The 25,869-nt window shown below is 48.1% G+C and overlaps 3 protein-coding genes across 7 annotated transcripts; 2 read left to right on the plus strand and 1 right to left on the minus strand.

The window, feature by feature from the left end:
* The first annotated feature begins 1,662 nt into the window (after positions 1-1,662).
* VDAC2 (voltage dependent anion channel 2) lies at positions 1,663-14,368 on the plus strand. The gene is given in 11 exon segments (XM_059397872.1): positions 1,663-1,816; positions 2,015-2,069; positions 3,179-3,244; positions 4,039-4,088; positions 7,947-8,099; positions 8,194-8,246; positions 8,850-9,077; positions 9,754-9,904; positions 12,033-12,090; positions 13,603-13,664; positions 13,666-14,368. Coding segments are annotated over 10 exon segments (1,026 nt in total). The 5' UTR covers positions 1,663-1,816; positions 2,015-2,038; the 3' UTR covers positions 13,840-14,368.
* Positions 13,858-18,174, minus strand: COMTD1 (catechol-O-methyltransferase domain containing 1). 2 transcript variants are annotated; one of them, XM_059397874.1, is made up of 7 exons: positions 18,069-18,174; positions 17,786-17,913; positions 17,419-17,524; positions 17,211-17,329; positions 17,063-17,117; positions 16,650-16,783; positions 13,858-15,714 (listed from the first exon to the last, which is right to left on the minus strand). In XM_059397874.1, the coding sequence occupies exons 1-7, from the start codon at positions 18,160-18,162 to the stop codon at positions 15,643-15,645; spliced, it is 708 nt and encodes a 235-aa protein (XP_059253857.1). In that variant the 5' UTR covers positions 18,163-18,174; the 3' UTR covers positions 13,858-15,642. The 2 variants fall into 2 exon arrangements, with proteins under 2 accessions (XP_059253857.1, XP_059253856.1); XM_059397873.1 differs by lacking the exon at positions 13,858-15,714 and adding an exon at positions 16,171-16,424.
* On the plus strand, positions 18,161-21,516 carry LOC132016533 (uncharacterized). 4 transcript variants are annotated; one of them, XM_059397877.1, is made up of 4 exons: positions 18,161-18,429; positions 18,826-18,936; positions 20,601-20,707; positions 21,459-21,516. In XM_059397877.1, exons 1-3 carry the CDS (start codon positions 18,161-18,163, stop codon positions 20,674-20,676), a joined length of 456 nt encoding a protein of 151 aa, XP_059253860.1. In that variant the 3' UTR covers positions 20,677-20,707; positions 21,459-21,516. The 4 variants fall into 4 exon arrangements, with proteins under 4 accessions (XP_059253860.1, XP_059253858.1, XP_059253859.1 ...); XM_059397875.1 differs by lacking the exons at positions 20,601-20,707; positions 21,459-21,516 and adding exons at positions 19,236-19,399; positions 19,779-20,230; XM_059397876.1 differs by lacking the exons at positions 20,601-20,707; positions 21,459-21,516 and adding exons at positions 19,236-19,395; positions 19,779-20,230.
* Positions 21,517-25,869: the final 4,353 nt, after the last annotated feature.

Consider the following 25,869-nt stretch of genomic DNA (forward strand, 5'->3'; position numbering starts at 1 on the left):
TGAATCCAACTTTTAAATAAATCACCATCATTCTTCTCCTGGTTATTGGGTATTGTGTACATTCCTTGTGTTCCTAGAGGCTAAAGCCTTAGGTCTGTGTTTTGTGGCAAAGTGAAATTCTCTGGGGGTTAAAAATGCTACAGGTATTTCTCAGAGTGGATAAGCCCTACTGCAGGTAATGGAGGTAACTGAGCATAGTCCAGGTTTTTCCAGGAAGGTGGTTGTGTTATACTGCATCTGAGATGAGACGTCAGTCTCTGCCATTAGCTTCACAAAAGGCCAGAGAAAAAAGTTCCAGCGCAGCCAGGCTGATTTCAGCTCGACCTGTCTGAGCTTGAAGGAAGAATTAATCAGTGTTTCTGGTGCCTGAGCAAAGACCCTTCCTTTGCTAATCTGCTACAGGGGTAATTCCAACCATGGCCAGACAAGGTTACCGGCTGGGTTTGCACAGGGGAGGGAGTCCACCACGATGCACCTCTCATCTGGGTTTGCCTTGTGGAAATCTTACCTAGTTTTCGTCTGGTTTAGGAGGAAGGTGCGTTTGAGCAGAGAAGGCTTTCTGAGAACCTCAGCAGCGTTTGAGCTGAGAAGGCTTTCAGAGCTGGAAGAGATGGGGGTTGGGAGAAGTTTTGCTCTTTTTGTGTGGCCGAGACCACCGCGTCTCATTTAAATATGTCGTTTTACTGATGAGGAAACTGCGATTACAGTAAGGATAAAATGCCGAGATTGGCGATTGATTCCAGAGCTTCAACTGACCCTATTTCTCATTAGGACGACTCATTTTTTTCTTGTTCCCTTAGCTTCCTCACTCTTAGTGCACACTCGGGGAACTCGAGTGCAACATTCTAATGCCCGGTCAGCAAGATTCCTCAATTTTCTATCAGGCTTGATTCATCAAGACAGCTCGGTCTGGGTGCGTGTGCAAAGCAGTCCAATCCCCTAACCCCGGAGAAAGCGGCCGAAGAGGAACCCTAAGGCATGGAGCGGGAAGGGGCGGGGTACCCTGAGGCAGGCTCAGGTTTGTTCAGGGAGGGGCAGCCTCTTCAGGTGAGCCTCTCCCGCCGAGCCCCGCCCAGCATGGCCATTACGATGGGAGGTGGACGAAGGAAACCAGTGCACGTGGGGCTGGAGGTGGCGCCCCACGGCCGCATTCGCTCTCCCTGGGCCTGGCAGAGAGTCTTTCAGAAGTGCACGCTGCACTTGCTCAGGGTAGACCGGGTAACGCTCAGCTGACTTGTTCCGCACACACCGTACCGAGACTGATTAAGCAGAGTACGGGAGCCACCGCAGGAGTAGTACGTGACCCCCGTAGTGCGCAGCCGCGCCTAGTGGCGCCCGGCTCCGTGCGGGCACGCGCCTGACGCCCCACCCCGCCCCCGAGGAGCGCGCGCGGGGCCTCCGTCCCATCCCCCCGCACGCGCAGTCCCTACCGCGCTGCTCCGCCGTTCCCCGCCCCCCTCGCCTCTGGGGCTGCCCTCGTCGCTGCCTGACCCGAGGTCCAGCAGCTTCTATCTTTCTGGCCCCCGCCGACGGAGAGACGCAGCTCACCTCGGGGGCGAGGGTGCCTTCTGTCCTCGTGGCCGTTCTGGAGCAGGCTGGGGTGGGCAGCAGGCGGCGTTGCGGGGGCCGGCGCGGCGGACAGCCGCGGGGGCATCGGCGGGGTCCTGGCGGGGGGAGGACAGGGTTGCGGCGGGCGGAACGGTGTCTCCTTCACTTCGCCCTCCAGCTGGGGTAGTTGCACCCTAGCCCTGAGCGAGCCTAGCGGCCTCAGCTGCGAGCGGAGCGGCGGTAGCGGCCCCTCTCAGGAGACCACCAGGTACGCTGCGGCGCGTCACTTGGCTGTCTAGGCCCCGGTGGCCAAGCAGGACGCCCGAACCAGACTCGGGGTCGGCCCTGGCTCCCTAAGATGGCCGCGCTGCCCCGCGGCTCCTCGCCTGTGTGTGTTTGAGACCCCCTTTCTGGCCCTTTGACCTGCCTCTGACCCCCGCTGACCGCACTTCTTGTCACTCCGCAGATCACCTCTTCCTGTGGCCTCGCCATGGCGACCTACGGACAGAGCTGCGCGCGGCGTAAGTAGACCCGCGATCTCTGCGGGATGGGGCGGGGTTGGCTGGACAGTCGAAGCCTGTCGACCAGAAAACCGCAACTTCTTTTCCCTGATCTCTCCAAAGACTTGGAAGTTCTCCCCTTTAGGTAGGCACTCTACGGTCTGCCCACCCTCCCCCTCGCTCTGCGGAGGAGGGCTGGGCTGCGGGATTTCGGATGGAGGGTCTAGGCTAGGGGAGTTGGTCTTTGGCCGCATTCGCCTTTAGTTCTTGGACGTGCCTTTGACGAACTCAGAAGCCAAAAGTTTGTAACTTTTGGATTCGGCCTTTGGAGGATTGGATCACTTTTTTAGAGGAAGTAGTAACTCCCCTTGGGAGAGCGCAAGGTCATTACATGTGCTCCTAAGGGCGTGGACGTGTTCTGTAGAATGAATGAGCTGGTGTTACCACCCAGATTGTTTGCCCTTATGCCGCAGAGCATTGGCCGAGGACTTGAATGTCGTATTAACAAAGTGCTCTTTGATATTTAGTTGATGTAGACACTAGTGAAACCTAGATGGTCGTGTTTTTTTCTAAGTTCCAACATTTAAATGACCCCAAGTGTTAATTATCTTTCTCTTCCCACTCCAGAATGTTGGTTTAAGAACTCAGTGAGGATACGAAGAGATCTGTTAGGGAAGAGGACCTTGTCTTAGGTTTTGGTTTTATGTCATTTGGTTAAATCAGCCCATTCCAGTGACATTTGGATATATCTGTGATCTCTCTGGGTGCACAGTATAGATATATTTACGTGCATGTGTTTGATTCTTTGTACTGGTTGGGTCCTAAGAGGTGAAAGGCTGTAGGTACTGTGTAAATTTAGGAATAGAAAGTGTGTTTTTGTGTTTTGGAAGCACTCTCCCAAGTTTGTGTAGTCACCTATGGTGGTTATCCATTTTAGAAATAAATCTTTATTGGTGATATTATAGGGATCATTAAAGTCTAGTTTTACTGTAGCTCCTCCTAGTATCAGAAACCTCTTCAAGTTGGAGCTCTTGAATTTAAAGGTAGTAGTGGGTCATATTCTAGTTCCTCGACAGAAGAAAGTGGGAGAACTGGAAGGTTAATACTGGAATGTTTCTTCCCACCAGCAGTGTGTATTCCTCCATCATATGCTGACCTTGGCAAAGCTGCCAGAGATATTTTCAACAAAGGATTTGGTAAGAATTTTTTTTTTTCCTTTCAGATCAGAAGTGAAAATGTGTTTGGATTGCTTGGGGGAGGTTAACAACTTTTTCAAATTGCAAATACCTTGCTCTGTAATTTATTAGATAGATTTTGTATAAAACTTTTGTTAAAATATTACCGTAATAATCCACATCTTCCTCTGGCCCAGCTTTTTCCAGTTTTTTTCAAACTACTTCAACGATTTACCTGTAAGAAAAAAACACCTGTGTTCATTTCTTTCATACATAGCTTATGCATCGGTTGGCTAGAATTCTGATGTATTATTCTTTTGCTTTTGTGGTGACTCCTAGTGGGTTAATGAATTTTCTAAAATGAATTTGCGTTTTCTTCTTGCGGGTTTTATTCCACATAAACTCCCTCTACTTTAGATTATTTTCCTCGTTACTCAGATTATTAATCCCAAAGGAAGATACCTTTTTGGGATAATTGTTTTAAATGACTATTATAATAAACTGTTGGCTATTCTGAGATTTGAGTTGATTTTCTGATCTGATTTTTAGGTTTTAAAATGGTTTGAAAGCAAATTTTTTTGGGCCACATGTACACCTGAACACTAGGCAAAGCTGCATAGAGATGTTCTGTGCTGTGTATATTAGTTTCTATAAAATAATTAAAATTTTTTCATTTAAATATGGTGTATCAAGCCACATTTTTATGCCCCTCTGAATATATGAAGCCCTTAGTTTTTTTTATGTGTTGTCAGCTATTGGTATGCTGCTTCTTATACAAGAAATTCATTTTGTTATCTTTTGCTCTCTACTTGAAGGTTTTGGTTTGGTGAAACTGGATGTGAAAACAAAGTCATGCAGTGGTGTGGTGAGTGTTAGATATCTACTAAATTCTGATGAGCCTTTATATAACTTTTCAGCCCATGAAATAGTCACCACTGAAAAATGTCTACCCATTTTATCTTGAAGAAGAGGCAAAGTTAATTTTGCCTTAAGGAATTTGCATGAAACTTGATTTACTTGGGCTTTGGATATGATTTCTGATTTTCAGGTGGTCTTTTGCCATATTACTGTGTATGCACAAGAAACTCAGAAAAGACTGGTTATTTGGGACTGTTTACTCAGTAAGATTACAAGCTTGAAATCAGGGAACCTGTTAAACATTTTTATGATCCTTCTTATGCCTATTATGCCTATTTAAAAGCACTGTGAGTTCTGAGCATAAAAATACTCAGTAACTTTTTTTGTTTTTTAAGATTTTATTTATTTACTTGACAGATCACAGGTAGGCAGAGGAAAGCAGAGAGAGTGGGGGAAGCAGGCTCCCTGCTGAGCAGAGAGCCCAGTGTGGGGCTCAATCCCAGGACCCTGGGATCATAACCAGAGCCGAAGGCAGAGTTTTAACCCACTGAGCCACACAGGTGCCTCAGTACTCAGTAACTCTTAATTTGAGTGTACTAACCATTTATATAAAGGGTGTATTCTAGCAGCCTGCTCTGGAAGAGTTTCATGTTAATTTTGTGAATTTATAGAGTCCTGATTTGAGGGTTTTTTTTTTTTTTTTTTTTTTTTTTTTAAAGATTTTATTTTTTTATTTGAGAGAGAAAGAGTGAGAGAGAGCGTGAGATGGGAGAAGGTCAGAGGGAGAAGCAGACTCCCCATAGAAGCTGGGAGCCCGATGTGGGACCCGATCCCGGTACTTCGGGATCATGACCTGAGCTGAAGGCAGTCGCTCAACCAACTGAGCCATCCAGGCGCCCCTGATTTGAGTATTTTTAAAGAAGTTGGTATTTGGATGCCTTGATTCTGCCTAACTCACTCAAAGTAGAATAAAACTTAATTTCGTGGGATTTTTTTTTTTTTCCTTCAAAAATTTTTTCTTTTGAGACTGTTTTGAGTATGGGTATAGTGTGTGAATATTGAATTTTGCTGGTTTTGTTTTTTGTTTGTTTATTTGTTTGTTTGTTTTTTGATAAATTCTTGCTGTAATTGTTAACTCCTGTAGTTGTATCTGCCATTTGGCTTCTTTGGTCTGGAAGAAAGCCTGAGTATATTCACTGTGGTTGAGCAACTTACTTGCTCCAGGTACAGAGCAGTGACTTGTGTTTGTTTTTTTGTGTTCCCACTCTTAACCTCTTGCTGTGCACCAGTTGAGACAAAAAAGGCCTTCCCCAAAAAAGGGAAGACTCAGCCCTTGTGTTTAAAAAGCTTATTACTTGCTGGTTGGAGATAAAAAATAAATTTTAAACTGGAGAACACTCAGAGAAGTATATCTAGTACTAGATTGTTTAATCAAAACCTTTGTTGAAGAGGAAAGGCTTTTTGTGGACAGGGTTAAGGTTTCATGGAATTAGGTTTGAGATTATGAAGGAAGTATATGATCTGGATTCCATATGGTTTTTTTGGTTTCTATTTAATGTATATCTCAACGTGGTACTGATCTTATATATGTACCTGGCCCCAAATAAGTCCTTTTAACAGCTAGTTCCGTTTTCTCATCTAAACTGCAGAGGTGTCCAGTTCATTCCACAATGTAGAAGACAGAGTAGTTGGTGATGGAGTGAAGGGTGTAAGCTTGGCCAGTCTTGTCATCTGGTCTAGTTCTGGTTCCACTGTGTGATCTTGATTTTGTGTCTTAAGGGTTCTTGTGTCTTGATTTTGTGTCTTGAGTGTATATAGGCTAGCTCATTATCTATAGGCTGTTGGGTAGCAGGGGTTGGGGCCTCCAGAGTCATTAATCATTGTCACTCAGGATTAAAAATTACCTACTTCTACACATTCCCCATTCCAGGTACCTGCTAGAAGAATATGCTCTGTATATATTGGTTTAATAATGCTTTTCTTTTGTATAAAGCGTTGGAAAATGTGCAAAGCTTTCATGTCTCTCCAACTTAATCCTCCAGAGGTAGATTTTTTTATTACACTTGAGGGAACTGAGACCCAGGAGAGTTCCAACGTCTTTCTCAGTGTTACTCAGTTAGCAAACGATAGCCAGGACTGGATGCCAGGACTCTTAATTTTATATCCGGTGTTTTTTTCCTGACATAATTCTGTGCTTTTTAATATTGTCATTGAATGCCAAGCTTTGACTTGAAATTCCTGTTAAAGTGTCTTATTTCAAGATACTGAGTCTGTCTCATTGCAGAGCAATAGTTGTAGAAATGTTCTATTTTCTAAGTGAAGGTTGATTGGCTTTTTCTCCTGTTGATACAGTTTTTGATACTTTCTCACTCTTGTAGGCATCACAATTTCAGGTCAAGTTCTCTATTAGTTCAGATCAGCTATCTTTAGATTTGGCTTTCAGTGGCCAAAGTGTGTAACCATCATTAGCAGACAAATTGTGAATCAGAATGCTCAGAGGGTATTTAAACTCTTTTGTCTTGGCGGTTTGGCTATCTGCCAAGCTTTGAAAGGTTAGTAGAGTTTTAGCTGTTTTGTAGCAGATTTTAAATTTTAATAAGGCCTTCTTATTACGTCTTTTCACTTGGTATGCAATTAGGGATTGGCAAGTTACTTGTATTTGGTATAAACATAAGATTATATAATGCACTTCAAGTTGATACTTGTATTAGATTGTTTTTTCTACTGATATTATCTGTTGTACTTAATACAGTTTACATTATGCACGATATAAACCAGCTGTAGAGTAAATCTGCTATAATTACTTTTCCCTACTTTTTTTCTTTTTATTTTTTATTTATTTATTTATTTTTAAAAAAGATTTTATTTATTTATTTGTCAGAGAGAGAGAGCGAGAGCGAGCATAGGCAGACAGAATGGCAGGCAGAGTCAGAGGGAGAAGCAGGCTCCCTGCAGAGGGCAAGGAGCCCGATGTGGGACTCGATCCCAGGACGCTGGGATCATGACCTGAGCCGAAGGCAGCTGCTTAACCAACTGAGCCACCCAGGCGTCCCCTTTTTTTCTTTTTAAACGAGAATGTAAAAGATGGTTGGGAAGGTATGAAATCTGGTGAAGAGTCTTTATCTCAGAAAAACAGTATTGGGGTTACCAAAGATTTTTAAATCTTTTCTCATGGCATGAATTCCTGCAGTGGGGTGCTTTCCCTTTTAAGAATTTTCAGGAGGCAGGGGTACCTGGGTGGCTTAGTCCGTTGAGCATCTGCCTTTGGCTCAGGTCATGATCCTTGGGCCCTAGAATGGAGCCTGTTTTTCCCTCTCCTTGCCCCTCACTTGTGTTCTCTTGCTGTCTGTTACTCTCAAATAAATGAATAAAATCTTTAAAAAAAAAAAAAGAAAAGGAATTTTCAGGGAACATTTCCGAATAGTGTTTCAGTTACTGTTGAGTGCCCATTTTAGTGATGAGGCTCTGTGATTAACCATACTGACCTTTATAGTGTTTTATTTAATATTAGGCAGATTGGATACAGTGCTGAAACATTAATTCCTCGCCTTTCATTCCTTCCTATTACACTGATTCTTGAATTCCAAAATAATCACCTTGCGGAAGTTTCCTTAAGAGGTGTACAGTTTGTCGTTGAGAATTACATACAAGTTAACTTGTCATTGTTTGGTTGAAAATGTAAGTGTAAGTAAGGTGGCAGTTAGTAACTGACAGGCAGTTCGTTTGTATATTCAGTAGCAGACTGTAGAAGTATTTGGGAAATGGGATAAAAAGGGTTAGTGAAATTACTGTGTTTCGGTGGGTAAGTTAGGCAGTGATTCTTCTGGGTTTACAAGAAAGCTCATGAAGTCATTTATTGTCTTAGGAGTTCTCAACGTCTGGTTCATCTAATACAGACACTGGTAAAGTTACTGGAACCTTGGAGACCAAATATAAATGGTGTGAGTATGGTCTGACTTTCACAGAAAAATGGAACACTGATAACACTCTGGGAACAGAAATCGCAATTGAAGACCAGGTAACATTTTGAACATGCGTTTTAAGTATTAATTTATTTTTGTATTTCAAAAGGAGAATACAGCCGAAAACAAATTCTTTTTCTTTCAAAATAGATTTGTCAAGGTTTGAAACTGACATTTGATACCACCTTTTCACCAAACACGGGGTAAGCGTGGACTTTTTTGTTTGCTTTAAATTTGATTTTTATCTTTAAGTAATCTCTGCACCCAATATGGGGCTCGAACCTATGACCAAGATCAACTCATGATCAAGAGTTGCATGCTGTACAAACTTGAGCCTGCCAGGGGCCCCTTTATCTGCTTTAAATTTAAAAGCCTTTCTCTCTGTTTCTTCAGGAAAGATGCACATTTACTGTTTGATAGCTTACCTAACTACCTTGCGGTGAATTTCTATTTCTGCCTTGGAGAGGAGTACTGTGGTTGTTCTTGTTGGCTTCCCTTCAAATATTTGCCTCTTTTCATTGTGGGACTAACTTGGGTAATTAACATATTTCTAATGGGCTTTTGTGACTGATGGTCAGTCCTGCAAAAGCAGTCTTCTCATGGTGGTGGAAGTCCATTAACCCCAAGTACCCTTGTTTCTTAGCTCATTGAGCTATATTTTCTTTACCTCTTAGGATTATCCTGCTACTGCTTTTACTCCTGTTTTACTGCAGTTCATAAATCTGTTTTGTGTCCTTCGTCCAGAAGTTATGTATGTAAGTCTTTCTCAGTGGCATCACTTTTAAGTCAGTTTGTTCTTTTTCCAGAAAGAAAAGTGGTAAAATCAAGTCTTCTTACAAGAGGGAATGTATAAACCTTGGTTGTGATGTTGACTTTGATTTTGCTGGACCTGCAATCCATGGTTCAGCTGTCTTTGGTTACGAAGGCTGGCTTGCTGGGTACCAGATGACTTTTGACAGTGCCAAATCGAAGCTGACAAGAAATAACTTTGCAGTGGGCTACAGGACTGGGGACTTCCAACTACACACTAATGTGTGAGTATTTATTTTTTGGGATTATTGTGATGTAGGACCTGGGAATGATATTGATGTCACCTGTCATCTCTTACTAATCTGAGTACAGTCAATTTCTCTTAACACAAAAAGATTATCATTCTTAATTTTGATAACGTGAGGTACTGAGTTGGTGGGATTGCCTAAAATGTCTGGTGTTTTTACATGTGAAAAGGACTTAAGAATTTTTTTCCCATAAAATAAAGCATTGGTAAATAACAGAAGGACAAAGAAGAAAACCACAATTTCTTAGGATCCTACCACCTAGATAATTAATCTTTGTTAGTTCATGTTTGGGAGTTTCATCTTTTTTATATATGTGTATGTGTATAAAATACATATCAGAAAGGCTGGCTTATAATTCTTTCCTTCCTTCCTTAGTACATTTTAATTATCTTACTATAGCTATGTATTCTACAACATGATTATTAGTGGCTGTTTGGGAATTCTACTGGATGGATGTATCATGATTTATATGACCCTTTATTTGGGGGCATAGGTTGGGATAAAGACCCTTTTAAAACTTCACGTTTTCAGTGGAATACTACACTCCCATGTGAGCAGTGCTTTTTATTTAACTATACTGCTACAGTATCGACCTAGTGCCGCCGTCATTACATTGTCTGTTTTAGATTTACAAATTTATAATATTTTACAGCAATGATGGGACAGAATTTGGAGGATCAATTTATCAAAAAGTATGTGAAGATCTTGACACTTCAGTAAACCTTGCTTGGACATCAGGTACCAACAGCACTCGCTTTGGCATTGCAGCCAAATATCAGTTGGATCCCACTGCTTCCATTTCTGTGAGTATTGGCTATTACTGTGGGCTTAGAATGGGGTCTTTGGTTGTGGGAATTCATCTTTGGGTATTTTGAATTGTGCTGAAAATTTGAGCTGTGGTTCCCACAATCCCTAGTTTACTCACAGAATGGGATTAGAATTTGTAATGCTGCATGCATTTTCTGTGGAGGCAATGTTAGAACTTTGATATCCAGGTCACAGGAGTTTGTTTAAAGCTGCTCAGTTAGTGTAGATAATAACCCTGAGCTCCAAGCCTGTCTAAGCCCAGGGAAGCCAGTGTTTCGGCCTGGGCCAGGAGTAATAGTGTTTTAATTGTTACTTTGTCTTTCTTTGTGGAATAATAATACTTTGTTACTTTGTCTTTAGGGCTTACAAAATCTCTTTTAGATTTGATCTTAGGGGTCAGTGGTACAAATGCCATTTTGCAGGTGGAGATAAAGCTTGGAAGAGAAAGGACTTAGATCACTGCCAGGGAAGGAGAGTGAGAAGAAAGGGGGTAGAGCCAGGATCGGGCTTGCGTGTCTTGATTTCCCTCCTGTCTAGGGTGACCAGCTAGCTCATCCTGCTTTGCCTGGGACTGTTCCGGCCTTAACATTAAAAGTCTTGCACCCTAAGGACTCCCTCCCGCCTATCATGGGTTTGTAGGGGGTGGATGGCCACCCTACTCATGTCCTTGGGCTTTTTTGCTACTTCCTCTTTCAGCCCTAGTGAGTTTTGGGGCAGGAGGGAGTGCAGTGTCTGACAGTGTAGAGATGCCGGCTCTGATTTCAGGCAGGTCAGCAGCTGTTCCTGCATGTCAGGCACGGCCTGTACTGTACGTACTGGGAATTAAAGAAAGTTAAACTTTCCACAGGAGTTATTTCTGTTACATAAAGTGGGAACATGTTTTTGATAATTTGGGTAGTTAAGCTTTAGCCCCATTCTTATGTTAGCAGCTGTAATCAGGGAGTGTAAGAAGCATCTGGAATGCTTTCCCATTGGTTGGTAAGGCAGTGATTCATTTATTATTTTTCCCTTCTCTGTTTCTGATTGCACTGTGGCACTGAAAACCTTAGGATTCACACAGCATGCTACTCCCTGGTAGCTACATTGCTGTTCTTTTCAAATGTTCGTCTACAGCAGCAGCATGGCTTTCGTGCCAGCCAGTGTAGTGGTCTCATAGTCTAAAATGGGAAGGCAGCTTTGGGTCCGTGTGCCCAAAGTGACTTTGAGTGACTTCTGGGGATTTGTTTGGAGATGTATCCAGCATTTCCCACCTAAATAGTGCTCTGTGCCCCCAATTAAGCATCACCCTGAAGTATTGCTTAATGTCCTATCACAGTTTCATCGTTTACTTCTGTTCTAAAATAGGAGAAACTTGTGTCCAATAGTCTGAGGCTCTTAATTTGTTGGGCACAGAGTGGTCACTGGGGGTTCATTTCTTCCTTAGATTTACAGCTTACTTGGTCCTTGGTAGCTTCAGAAGACTTGGCTCTACTGCCGTGTGAACCCAAGTGCCGTTCCTGTGATATCTGTCTGTTATATGATTTCTCTCTCTGGACTATTTCGATGTTACACATTATAAAAGAGTGAAGACATCAAATAATTTCCAAATCTGTTCTGATGTCAGAAGTTGTCAACCTTTTTACTACCAAGAATATTGTGTCGTACTGACAGTTTGACTTGGAGTTTAATGGATAAGAATTAAGTGGCACCTGGGTTTTGTTGGGCTTAGTAACAGTGTTAAATTTTAATAGTATTAAATTGTACTTTTTCCCAAATGTTACGAAATCTTTATTTTATACAAGTCTTTAAAAAAAATTAATTCAGTTAGCCAGTGTAACAGTACATCATTAGTTTTAGATGTAGTGTTCATTCATTCATTAGTTGCGTATAATACCCAGTGCCCATCACATCGTGTGTCCTCAGTGCTGTCACCGAGTTCCCCCATCTCCCAGCCACCTTCCGTTCTGCAACCCTCAGTTTCCAGAGTCCAGAGTTTCTCTTGGTTTGTGTGAATTTTATTATCTCACATGTGAATAAAAAAAGCGGAATAGTTCATAATTTGCATAATAGGGAAACCTGCAGGGGCTGTCTCTCCTCTCTCCATTCAGAAATTTTTTTTACAGCTGTTTTTGTGTTTTATTTTAGGCAAAAGTCAACAACTCTAGTTTAATTGGAGTGGGCTACACTCAGACTCTGAGGCCTGGTAAGTATTCCTGACAAGTAGGATTGGTGTTTTAAAAATTATTTTTCATTTCTCAGCTTCTTCGTAAACCTTTCAAAGTACAGTGAACACATTTACCTTTTGCCACAGTTTTTTGTTACTCCTTTTTTTCCCTTTCTTTTGCTGGGCTCTTGGGAAGTCGTGGCTATCCTGACACCTCCCTAAATGCTTCAGCATGCGTCTACTTTGAAATAAGAAGGTCTGGTCTCCTGCATAACCATAATACCATTATCACACCTAAGAAAGTTAATAGTCCATATTATTATTTACTGTCCATTCTGTAGTCACTTTCCTCACTTGTACCTGAAATGCCTTCTAGTGATGTTTATTTCTCTAATCAGGGTTCACTCATTGCTTGGTCTCTGTAGTCTCTTTTATCTGGTGTTTGGAGGCTTGCTGTGTTTTCTAGAACAGTACTTACCAGACTTCAGTGTGCTTGAGTCACCTGGGGACTCTTGCTATAAAATGTACATTCTGATCCAGTACATCTTGGGGTGAAGGGTTTGTCTTTCTAACAAGCTCTTAGGTGATGCCAGCATCACTAGTTTTTTTGTATTTTTTTTTAAGATAGTTTATTTATTTGACAGAGACACAGTGAGAGAGGGAATACAGATGGGGGAGTAGGAGAGGGAGAAGCAGGCTTCCTGCTGAGCAGGGAGCCTGATGTGGGTCTTGATCCCAGGACCCTGGGATTATGATCTGAGCTGAAGGCAGCTGTTTAACAACTGAGCCACCCAGGTGCCCCAGCATCACTGGTTCTTGCCAACACTTGAATAGCAAGTTCTAAAGCACTTGGAACTTTTTCTCCCTTCAAATAGGGATATTTCCCCAAACTTTCCATATTTGGCCTTTTTGAAACCTAAAGAATTTAGGTTCTTTATGAAAAGCCTTCTTTATGAAAAACACCTGCATACCCTTTCCCATATTCACTAATTAACATCTACATCTGTTCTCTCTTGCATATCTGCATACATACTCCTTTTTTTCCACATCCCCTTTTCAGTTATTTAAATGTGTGTTTTGCGGACATGCAGACACATCTCCCTAACATGCATCTCCCAGAGTAAGACATTTTTCTTCATAACTACAATACCACTGTCGCAGCTAAGGAAATTACTGTTAGTTGAGCAATACATAATACATAGTCTACATTCAATTTTCCCCACTTATCTCTTTATTATAGTTGTCCTGGTGCAAATACAATTGTCTTTTAATGTCTTACAGTCTGAATAGTGTTTTGAATGTTACTGTATTTTCTAGAGCACTTTGAACTTAATTAACATTTTTAGTGCTGTTATTTGATCCTTAACCTAGGATAGGGCCACCTGAATTCTCTCCAGTATCTCTGGAACTCCCAAGTGCCCTCTGGTGGCTGGCACTAGTAGGTCATCTCACAGGCTGAGGGAGGGACAGGCAGGCTCTGGGCTGATTATTAAAGACTGCAGACTCTTGAGGTGTTTCAGGCAAATCATGGTTACCTGCTTCTGTTTACAGGTGTCAAGCTTACACTGTCTGCTCTGGTAGACGGGAAGAGCATTAATGCTGGAGGCCACAAACTTGGGCTTGCCCTGGAGTTGGAGGCTTAATCCAATTGAAAGAAACCTCTGGGAATGGATATCAGAAGATTTGGCCTTAATATATTTCCAGTGTGACCAGCAGGCTTTCCCTCCCCCCAAGAAGGTGATCAAAACAAAGGATGATCTAAACAAGAGCTGTATTTTAAATATTTAGACAGTCACTTGTTAGCTGGTTCCTAGTTGAATTGGTTATCTAGTTACCAATGCTGCAGTGGTGCAGTCACCTATACATTATTTAAATGTATTTAACTGTTAAATGCGCTACCCACCAATAATGAAATAGACCTTTATGAAAACTGTGCAATTGTGTGCATGTTTGTTTTTATGTTCCTATTACTGAAAATTGCCATTGAACGAGATGGATCAGTGGAAGTTTTAAGATGAGGTTAAAGATTTTTTGTTAAATTCAGCCATCCTTAGAATTACTTTTGGTATCCCTAAACATTACAGATTATGAATAAAAAGAAGTATACGTAATTAATGACTCCAAGTATTTGCAGAGTTTAAATACTTGCCAGGGTCAGATCTCCCTTGTATCTAGCTAGCACATTATTTTTCTGGGGAGTGTTTTGCTTTTTACCTAAATCTGTGTCAAAGTCCTCTGTGTCCCTAAAGTAACTCCATGACCTTTTTGGACTACAATAAAATAAGAGGATATATGCCTTTTTATCTTCAGTTTGTAAGTCTGTCCAGAGATCCATTGGATTGTTGTTGACCCCAGGCAAAGAAAGGCTGTACACACTCACCAGTGTGTACAGTGCTTTGAGATTGGCAGGAATGGCCTGTGTGAATAAGACACATGATTTAATGGCAGACAGCTGGAATTTGAGCCAATTTGCTGGAGTCTGGATCTTTTGCTAGGTCAAACAAACAGGAAAAGATGTCTGCAGGTTGGGTGTGAAAGCACATCTGCTTTTGGGATACTCAAGAGAGGTGTGAAGTAGAGCAGCAGACATTTCTGCAACTCTGCTTTGTGGGGAGGTCATAGGTTGGTAGCTGCTGTGGCCCCTGGTTGCCTACTGCCTCAGAGCTAACAGGTGGCCTTCCCTCAGCTATGGCTGGACATTACTTGGTTCCGGACTCAGGACTGGGGTGTGGCACAAGTGAATTACCATTTGGTCAAAGATACATTGAAGAGTAATTTGGACATATTTACCCAGGTGCATCTTAACAGCATTTTAACATGCGGGAGAGCGAAGGCTGAATCACACCCATGGCCCTGAGGGTTGCATAAAATTCTAGGTACGTCCAAGAAGATGGAGGATGATGGAAGTTGACACCTGTGGGCCCTTGTGGCCCCTGTGGCCTTGTTTTCTTTTCTTTCTCTCTCTTTTTTTTTTTTTTTTTTTAAAGATTTTGTTTATTTGACAGATATCACAAGTAGAGAAGCAGGCAGAGAGAGAGGAGGAAACTTCAGGCTCCCCGATGAGCAGAGAGCCTGATACAGGGCTCTATCCCAGGACCCTGAGATCATGACCTGAGCCGAAGGCAGAGGCTTTAACCCACTGAGCCACCCAGGCGCTCCTGTGGCCTTGTTTCTAACAGTCTCCAGCCTTAGAGGACCCAGGCCTAACCCTGGTTGCAAAACCTAACTGTATTCTAGGCTGAGGCAGTTAGTGGAAGAATACTTAATATCTGCCTTGACCTTCACCTGTGACGTGGAGATAAGATCTTCCTGTAGAACTTCTGTGGGACTGGGATTAGGGAAGTCCAAATGAGAGGAGTGAAGGGCCTGGCTCCCTGTCCACCTCCTCTCATAGGTGTTGGTGTGGGAAAGCCTAACTTCATCTTCCTGTGGGAAACTTTTAAAAACTGCCATACTTGATAGTCTCCTACCTATAGGCCAGTCTGTTTCACTCCTTTCTGGCCAGTGATCCCACCCAGTCCCTCACCTTCCTCCAGGACTTCAGGGGGAGGACAGGATATATACTCCAACCTTGAGGTCCTCAGGTCTAGGTCAAGTGGCCTGGTTGTGAGGTGATGTCCACTGAGCAGAGCCTCCACTGCAGAGGTGAGGTCGAGCGGAGTTCTGTGAAGACATGGGCAAATAGAACTGGCATAACCTATGAAAGCGCCCAGTGGCGAACCTGGTTGGCTGCAAGGCCTGTTTCCTGTTAAATTCCAGATAGGGTTTCCTAGCCAGTCCCAGCTGCACCAAACAAGACCTTCATTCACTTGCCCCTCCTAGGAAGTGAAGTAGGAGGGAGACCAAGGGGTGGGGGCTCTACCCTGCAGCTAGCCCTCAGATCCTGTGGCGTGGCGGCAGACCTGAGGAGCTGGGGTCCTGTATGTATGTGGCCAGGTCAGTCAGAACTTTATATCCTGCCTCCAGTTAGCTGGCAATAGACCTGGTGCCAGGTGGCGCTCAGGACTGTGCCAAGGAAGGGATGACATCTGTGCCCTCAGGGCCCCCTTTTGGTTTAGAACCTGCCAGTGCTGGGCCTCCTCCCTACCCACTTTAGCGCCAAATATGGAGGCTCAGAAGATCATGTCCCAGACCCCACTTTATTGTCGAATTTAAAAGTCAGGGTTGATGTCTGGGGTTCCCACATCCCTTCCCTTGAGACCATGCGCTGGGGGCCGTCCCTAGATCTTGAAGGCTAAGGTGAGGCCGTCGCCCAGAGGCAGGAGGCTGATGTGGACCCTGGCGTCCCGCAAGATGCGTTCATTCAGGTTTCGCACACACTGGGCCTCGTTGTCCCGTGGTTGAGGCTGTAACACCTCTCCGCGCCACAGGACCTGCGGAGGGGTGGGACATGGGGGCGAGGGGGTAGTAGCAGAGGGGAGAGGGAAGGTGCCTAAGCGAGCAGGGCAAGAGGTGGCAACTGCAGACCACAGGTGGGGCAAGCCTAGGGGACCAGAAGGGGCAGCCTACAGGCGTGCACTGGGTGCAGCTTTGTGGCTTGGGGCGAGGCACAGGGAGTAGCCAAGTGAAAAGACGGAGACAGTGTGGGGTTCCCTTACACTGAGGATCGCAAGGATGCCTCCGGGGCGCAGCAGCTGCAGGCATCGCTCATAGTAGGCAGTGCAGTTCTCCTTGTCCGCATCCACCACCGCCATGTCGAAGGTGCCGGCCTCCCCAGAGGCCAGAAGCTCATCTGGGGCGGGGGGGGGGGGGGGGCAGATGTGGCTGAGTCCGCAGCCCCAGCGGTCAGAAGCCCCTGCCCAAGCCTCACTAGGCGCTGTGACCATTCAAGGGACTTTTGCCTGGAGGGGCACTGTGCCACCCAGCATGTGGCCACATGGCAGCTGCGAAGCCAGGGGGCAGGGGAGCTGTCACTGCCTCAAGGTCCCCCCTATGGACCTGGTCACTAGCGCGCGCCCAGTGGCCCCACTTGGAAAATGGTGCCAAGGCCCTTTCCACTCCGTTTGCTCACCCAGTGTCTCCAGGGCAGGCTTCAGCCGAAGGTCGATCTTGTGCTCCTCCTCAGCCTGCGAAAGGAGTGGGGTCAGAGCCAGCCAGTCTTTTATCCTGGAGCTGGGAGTGGCCAGGCTCCAAGGGCCTCAAATGTGTGGGACACTCACCTGCCTCCATAGGGGCCGCCCCAGCTCCGGGGGCCCCGGATTTACCTCACAGGTGACCACGCGTCCGGCCGGGGGCAGCGCTAAGGCCAATGCTAGGGCTGAGTAGCCTGTGAAAGTACCTGGGGGGCAAGAGATATGGACTCGGGCCAGAGTTGGGGGAGACATCCCCGTGACTTCGGCCCCCAGGGATTCTGGCTGTGAGCCCTACCCAGGTCCAGTGCCTTCTTGGCCTTGATGAGTCGCGCCAGGTTGGCCAGAAGCTGGGCCTGCTCACAGGTCATCATCGAATCTCCCTGCGGCTGCTCCAGGGTCAGCTGTGTCGCGGTGGTGGGAGGGAAAAGGGTCGCGCCAGCACTGCCAGTCACCCAGCGCCTCCCCCGGCCCACAAACCCCTCCAGGTGCGCGGCCGTGGGCGTGGTGGTGGTGGGGACCCGCTCTCAGGAAACGCCCACCGCGCCCAGCCCAAGGAGTCCCGGAAGCCCTGAGAGCGCCATGGCCCAGCCCAAGGTCACACAAGCACGTGGGACCCGCTGGGTCTGAGGTGGGCGCCTGTTTCCGCCCCTGGCCCTGCTGACCAGCCGCAGGCTCCGCAGCGCCGGGTGCTCCCGCATGGAGCGGCTCAGCAGATACTGCCACAGGGGGTCGTCTTCAGGGGGCAGCAGGCGCTTCTCTCGCCGGGATCGCCAGGGATGGCACCGTCTTCCTGCCGCGGAGGGGTCCCGGTCAGGGCCTGGGACTCCGGGGCGCTAGGGCGGAGCTTTACCCGCAGCCCGCCTCGCGGAGTCACGGGCTCGGCTCCCGCACCTGCCCCGCCTGCGGGGGCTCTGCTGGGGGTACCGCAGGCCCCGCCCTACTCACCCAGGAAAAGGCCGGTGGCGAAAGCGGCGCCCAGTGCGGCGGAGGCCAGGGCCAGCGCGGCGGGCACCGAGAGCCGGGGTGCGGGATGGATCATGATGCGGCCAGGAGGTAGCGAAGTACGGGGTCACTTGGCTGGGGCTCCTGGGCCCGCACTGAGACCCGCCTGCCCTCCAGTCTCCGCCCTGTTCCGGCACTGCCCGCGGAGCTGCGGTCTCGACCGCCATCTGGCGACCGCACAGCGTTACTGCAAGCCCCGCTGGAGCGAGCCGGGCGCCATCTGGTGGCTGTACTGGGAACTGCGCCCGGAGAAGGGCGCAAACCCTGCGTGTGGCGTCTGGGTTTTTCCCTGCGCGCCCCTCAGGTCTACCATCCTGGGTCAGGGAGGAAGAATGGGATGGCCCTTCTGGGCAGGCTGCTGCTTATCGCTGCTGTTTCTGCTGGGACCCTGCGGCCTATGTGGGTGGGTGGGCCCTGGGTGTAACAGGGTAGCAATGAGTACGAGGTGCTAGAAATGACAGGAGCTTGAGAGGGAGTGAGAATTAGCGGAGGATCCTGGGGGCAGGAGAGTAAGGGTATCCGGTTGAAGGAGTGAAGGACCTGGTTTGGGGACAAACCCAGAGGTGGGGCTTGCGAGTCCTGAGACTCTCGTTGATGGGGCTCTGAGGCAGGGTTCTTAGAATCCTCCCCTTGAGCGCCAGACAGACGTGGACCACCATGGGGGCCATCATTCTCAGCCTGTTTCCTTTGTGTATAACAGGAACCGCAGTCTTATGCAAATGGCATCAGATCCCACGAGCTGGCACACAGTAGGTGCTCAAGAAATGGCCGCTGTTGGAGTGGAGACCTTTGGGGAGGAAAGTGATGGCAGGTGAGGTCGGCTCGCAGGGACCCTATCCGGCGAGCACAGGTGGAGCGCTCACTGTGACGCGGCGTGGGGAAGTGGGGAAGGGGACAGAAGCCGCGCGGGCCGTATTCTTAGGGAAGCTGCATTCGGGGAGCAGAGCACACACACAAATGGGGGGCAACTCCACTTTCACAATTTCCTCTTCTGCAAAATGGGGTTATTAATAGTCCCCCTCACCCCCTCACAGGGGAGGAAATGAGAAAATCCAGGTGAAGGACTTACACAGGGCCGGCCCGAGCGGTCTCTACCTGTTACAATTACAGAGTGCAAAGGACAGGTCATCCGATGACCTGCTGCTCAAGGTCATCCCCTCCACCCGGTGGCTGCTCCCCCAGCCCGTTTAGTGTCCGGACCACAGCTCCACCCGGGGCTGCCCAGGGGAGGCTCAGCAGGCGCGAGGCCCCCAGACTCCGATACCTGAAGGCGGGTTTGTGAGGTTTTTGGAGGGGGGCGGTCCGTGCGGGAGCGGCGGCGGCGGGGGGCGGAGGATCGCCGAGAGCTGGGCAGAAACTGCGTGCACGGCGCCCACCCCCGCTGGGAGGCCGCCCAGTTCCGGTCAAGTGTCCGGGAGACGCTGCAGACGCAGGGGCAGGGTTGGGCTAGGGTGCTGCCATGTGGCCGCCCGCCCAGCTCCCCGTGGGCCCCGCTGGCTCCCTGCCCGGAGAAGAAGCGCCTTCTCCCTTACCGGGCGGCCCAGTGCATGCTTCTCTGACTTGGGGTCTCATTCCCCGGAGTAACAGCTGAGGCTGCGGGTCTCTCCCAGCGCTGAGCACACAGCAAATGCTAAATAATTGCTCTCTGAATAGTGTGGTGGAGCCTGCGTCGTCGGGCTCCTTGCTGCCTGAGCTGCCAGTCCAGTCAACACAGTAACCGGAGGGGCCTTCTGCAGAGCGCCCGGCTTTCTGCATCCAGCCTGCCTGTGAGGCGGGGTTAGGATTCCCATTTTGCAGAGAAGGAAACCGAAGCTCAGAGAGGCGCCCTGTCCGCGCTGACTGGGTGCACTGGGCCCCCGCGGGATCCAGACTCCCAAGAAGCGCTTTTCTGGCAGTTCCGCGGGCCTTCCTCCACCCGCCACCGGCCTGGGGCCCTGGGCTCAGCCTGGGCCGCAGACCAGCACTTTGTCCCCTGTCTGGGGGTCCGGATTTGGGCAGGCCCCCAGCTCATACCCGAACCTCCCTCTCGGAGAGCCCCGCTTGGAGAGCTCCGGAGAGGGGGTTGGGGGTGGAGCCGGCAGGGAGGGGAGGCATGTCACCATATATCCCCGTCAGATTAAAAAACTAATTTGAAAAGATTAATGTATTCCATTCTTGTTACGCTGGCTCTGATACCTCTGGGCCCGCGGCCGCTCTGCCTCCTGATTATTGAATTTTTATGGCCTGGTAATTAATTGCAGATTCCCTGTTTTGTTCTATTTCTTTTTCTCTGACATTTTAATTTCAACAAAAAGCAGTGGTCTCCATGCAGGTTCTCTCTGGAGATCCTAATGGTCTATAAAACAGAATGACTTATAGACGTGGCACCCACTTCAGTTGGCGAGCGATTGTTTGAAACCTTGCTGATCACGCAAAATTTAATTTTTCCACCTCCCTCCCCCGTTTGCTACTCATTTCTTGTCTCTTGTGCTGTAGTGGCCGTGTCTCAGCTCACAATGGAGGGAGCAAAGTGTCGCCCCAGGATCCTACAGCGCCTTTTCCAGGCAGCTGAAAACAGTCTGTTCTGCGTCTTTTTCCCAGAGGTGCCCTGTGGTGGTTGTGGTGGTGGTGGGGGGCGGGGGGGGGGGTGGGCTCAGCCTCCCCAGAGAGCGTGAGGATGTGGGCAGCTGCCCGCAGGAGGGGCTGGGGAGGGGGAGACCATTTCTACCCCTCTCAGTTGCCTTTTTGGTCAAATGTAGGTCAAATGCCCCACTAGGCATCAAGGAAGGAACGCTCAGGCTCAGGAGAGCGGAGACAGTGGGAGTCCGGGCGTGCCTTTCCATCCATGCCAGGAAGGGAGGGCTGTGACCCCCCACAAATTCTTAGCCAAACTAGGCCACTGGAAGCAGCTGGTCACAGAAATGGGTCTAGAAGAGGCCCCAGAGTTTCTATCATGGGACCTCCCCCCCAACTTCTACTTCTCCTTCCTGCTAAGATCACACAGGCTGGGTCTTCTCCCCCAGAGGTCCCCAGGACTGCGCAGGGCAGGGGCAGAAGAGTAGGGATATAGATTCAAGTCAGGCCTAAAGGATTGGAATGGGGAAGTGTTCCCAGGCTGCAAGGGTAGGTGAGGGGAGGCAGTAGGGGGCAGTGAGGATTGTAGCGCTCCAGCCCCATCTGAAGACATGACCGCCACTAGGCTGTAGCGTAAGCCATTGTATGGGATGATGGGTGCAGTATGGCCAGAGCTGCTGATTTTTCAAGAAAGGTTGAAATTTGGCCGGTAATGTGAAACCTTATAATTTTAAGCATTTGGAATAGACTTTTTTTTTTTTTTTTTTTTTTTTTTTTTAGCACTTCATCAGCCAAACTGAATAGCTCTTTGATCTCTGTGTCTGATCTGGCCCAAGGGACCACTGTTTCCTCTGACTGTGAGCATGGATCAGAGAAGTTAAGACATAGAAGTGGAATCCGTTGGGGCTGCCTGACGCTTCCGCTTCCCGCCCTGCTCCCACCTCAGGAATCCTCTTCCTACCTCTGGGCCCTCCATCCCTTTCCCACCCTCAGTGGGCTCTCCGGAGGCACCTTTGACCCTCTCTCCAGGTCTTGCCTTCTGTAGGCCTCTCCACACAGAAGCTTGCAGCCTGAAGTCTGACCACATGTGGGGGAGGTTTGCCAAGCTCCCCAGAGAGGATGGTACCTGTTAACCTATGCCTTTCGGGTGGAGGCGGGGGAGTGCCCTGACTCCAAGGGTTCTGGGGGCGGTGGGGGGGGGTGCTTCAGGCTGAGCGGGTGGATGCAGATAGACCATGAGTTAGGGGCTTCTGGGGCTCCTCAGGCAAGCTGGGAGGACGGAGAGCCATGGCCTGCTCTGGTCTCCATGTGCTGAGATGCTGCAGAGCTGAGGTGGGCGATGCCTCAGAGTGGAATTCACTGTTTGCAACAGAGTGGATTCTGTTGTTTGCAACAAAGTGAAATCTGCTATTTGTCACAGAACAGCTTAGAAGGTTTGCAGTTAAGAGTCTGGCCTGGTACCGTTCTTCTACGAGACTGACTCTCCCACCTCCAGCGGGCCCTGCTAACAGGCTATCTGATCGACCTCGGAGCTGTTCTGCTTCTTTCTGCCTTGCTAACAGGAACCTGTTGTTGTTTGGGCAATGTAGCCAGCTCAGATGGTCATGACCAACATAGTCCTTTTTTGAAGATAACTTGCTTTCTCACCCTCAGCGAATTTCTGGTCTGGGATAAAAGGGGTGCTGCCTAGGACTTTTTTCTCCTTTTTCTTGTTTAGCTGCTTCTTACCTTGAAAGGTAAGGTTGTATAAAGATGAAATGCTTGGAACCGTAGCAGCCCTCTCGCGACTGTGAGGTAATAATGTTCAGGATTAAAAAACCCAAACAGTAAAGATGGCAAGAGGAAAAGATGAGATGTTGGTCCTTGAAGGTATTGTTTAGCCACTGAACCAACACCACCCACCGTTTCCCTCCAGATTCCTTGTTACAAGAGAAAAAGGAACCCTTTGTATTTAAGCCATGATTAGCTTATGTTCTTTCACTTAAAGTTCAAAAGCATTCTGGATACAGGCCTCCAAACAGTGTGACCTGTATCCACAGGAGTGGTGTAGAGTTGGTACTCAGATAACCCTGTTTGCTTTTTCTTCAGTCTAGAGTGCCAGATTCCCCACTTTCCTCAAAATCATGCTCTCCAAATCTGAGGCCTCATTTTCCACAGGGGTGAGCTTCCTCAGAGGAGCTGCCCCATCTCCCATGTCCAGGCCCAGCCCACCCCTGTCCTGATGAGTGCAAATACCAGCACTGGCCATCCCCTACTCCGCGTCCCCTCACAGACCTGTGGTATCCCACTGACACCTCCCGATCCCTGGTGAGGTAGGTGTGCTTACCCATGCCCTATAGGTGACTCTTAGGGGAAATGACTCTTCCAAGGCCTCCTGGTGCACAACCTGGGGAACCTCCCCACTCCAGAGGGAGTCTTTATATTTGCCTCAGGGGCAGGGGCACAGCGGCTTCTGTGACAATGCATGATGGCCAGACCGGGTGGGAGATTTTGTGCAGTGAGCCGGGGATGGGGTTGGGGAAGCCTTTGTTCTCCTGGTGTAATAGGTTTCTGCTGCCGAAGTACTGTGTAGCAGTCCCAAGTGTCCGTGGCTTCCAGAATAACCATGCGCTTCCCTCTCCTGGGTCAACAGCTTACCTGCAAGGCCTCTGCTTCGGGTTGTGGGTTCAGAGCTTTTGGAGGCCAGTGGCTGCCTAAGGAGGCTCGCACCCAGTGGAGGGGACAGGGGCAAGATACCGACCACACAGTGGTTTTCAAGCCTCTGCCTTGGTCAGGATTGTGGATGTTCCAGGGTCCACAGCAAGCCACTTGGCCAGGCCTGAGTCCGGGGAGAGGGCGTGCAGTCTGCCCCTTCTGGGGAGTGGCTCTGTGGGGTCACGTGGCAAAGGGTGTGGGGGTGCGATCCTGTTACGGTGGCAAAAGGAAGAGTCAGGATCAGTGGTCCCATCTACACATAAGTCCCAAGTGGCCCTGTGGGACCCCTGTGGGTATCCCCCCCCCCCATGGGGACTCCTCTTGGGGTGTTCCCAAAGCTGTAGGCGCAGGGGCTGTGCCTCAGGTAGGGCCTCAGCAGGCAGGTGGGCTGTGTGTTGCTTCCTGCTGGAGCTGGGTTCCTCTGCTTCTTAGAGGAAACACATGAAGCTCTGGGGGTCAGAGTGTTTCTTGAGGCAGCAGGTGACCCCCCACCTCTGCCCACGATCCCTGCCCCTCTGAACCTGGACAGCCCCCACAGCACCTGCCTCCCTGGGAAGGACAGTGTCCTGCAGCTGTCTCCCCGCCCAGCTGCCCGGTGCTCAGTGGCAGCGCGTCCTCCTCCAGGGCTCTAGGAGGGGCAGCCTGGGACCTGAGGATTCAGACTCGTTGCACAGGACACTGCTTTGGCGGCCGGAAGCTGGTCCAGGGACACTACCTTTATCGGTGTTTTGTTTGTTGGCATGGAGCCAACACTAAACAATCAGAAATTGTCACAAGGAGTTCAGATTTGATTTCCATTTCTTTTGAAAAGGCAGAAGGCCTGACAACGGTAGCCCATTTGGACAGGTTAGCTGGCGCTGGGCCATGCTGGTCCCCGGTGGTTTGGGGCCCTGGCCCTGGTCTACACCACTCCCTGTTGCCTCAAACCCAGCACATTTCACCTGTATCTCTTACTGCTCTCTGTCCTGCTAGCTCATGAGCTGTGTGACTTCTGATTTAATGGTTCTCTGGAGGCCCAGAGAGGAGGGGCGTCTGTGCACGGTACGTAGCCAGGAAGGGAGCCTTTTTCTCTCTCTTCCCGAGTAAGAATTTCATCTGCATCCTGGAGAGCAGTCCTCCTTCTAGGGGCCAGCAGTCCAGTGCTGCCTGGTGCTATGGCCTCAGTTTGGGGTCCTCTCCCTTGGGGCAAAGCTGTTCACGTCATGCTGAAGCTCAGAACACCATTGGCCTCACTGCCCTTAGAACACAGTCACCTTGAGGCAAAAAGCCAAGCTGAGATGATGCTTTGGCAGATGCTATGGGGACCCAGGTCCCTAAGTTACACAGGGAATCCCTGTAATGTGTAAAATGGGATACTGACTGATACTTACATAACGCATATGGTGCTCCAGCTACTTCTTGTAACTTCATATTAACTCACTTAGTCCACACTAATCCTCTGAGGGACAAGGTGTAATTTTTTATCTCCATCTGCAGATGAGAAAGCTGAAGCACAGAGAGGTTAAGCAACCTGCCCAAAGTTGCACAACATATAAGTGGTAGAGGGGATAGGATTTCATCTTTGATCCTAAGGTTTCAGGGCTTACAGTTCTTTTTTTTTTTTTTTTTTTTTTTTTGGGGTTTTATTTTTTTTTTTTTTTTTTTTTTTTTTTTTCAGGGCTTACAGTTCTTAATCACTGAGGTGTCCTAAAGGAAATTCCTACTGAGGTGGCTACTTTTCCTGTAATGTCTTATTTCACCCTGAGACTTGTGCAAAAAGATAAGGTTGGGTTTGGGTGTGAGTGACAGAAAAATGCAAAAGAATAGCAACTTAACCAAGAGAGAATTTGATTTCTATTTTATAGAGTTGCAACTTGGAGGTAGTAAGGAGGCTCCAGGGCCAACAGGGACACAAGCTTCTACTCCGTTGTGCTGCCATCCTCATCATGTGGCTTCACCTCATTGAACAAGATGGCTGCTTGAGCTCCAGCCATCACATCTTCACCTTAATTTTCAGAAGAAAGAAAAGGACAAAATAGGACTCACGGCTTTCCTTTAACGATACTTCCTGAAGGGACAAAATAGGACTCACGGCTTTCCTTTAACGATACTTCCTGAAGGATACTCCTTGTATTATTTGGTCAGCACTTAGTCATATGGCCGCACTTCAGTTTAGAAATTGTCTTTATTCTAGATCATTATATTCTCAGAGAAAAATCAGTTCTATCATTAAACTTGAAAGGGAGAATGGGTACTGGGAACACTGAGCTGCATTTTACAGATAAAGAAACCGAGGCTCAGAGAGACAAACAACCAGGTCACACAGCCAGGAAAAGGTGAAGCCTGGACCTTCTGTCCCTGGCCCCTGTGGAACCAATGGGGCTCCAAAGACACACACTGCCAATATCCTGGGGTGGGTGATGGTGAGGAAGACTGTGGATATGTGCATTCTCCCCTCCTAGGCCCCAGAAACACCCAGGGCCCAAGTCCTGCTCTCCAGACACTCCCTTGTGCCTTC

The sequence above is a fragment of the Mustela nigripes genome, chromosome 4, assembly GCF_022355385.1.
Source record: "Mustela nigripes isolate SB6536 chromosome 4, MUSNIG.SB6536, whole genome shotgun sequence".
In the NCBI taxonomy this organism is placed as follows: domain Eukaryota; kingdom Metazoa; phylum Chordata; class Mammalia; order Carnivora; family Mustelidae; genus Mustela; species Mustela nigripes.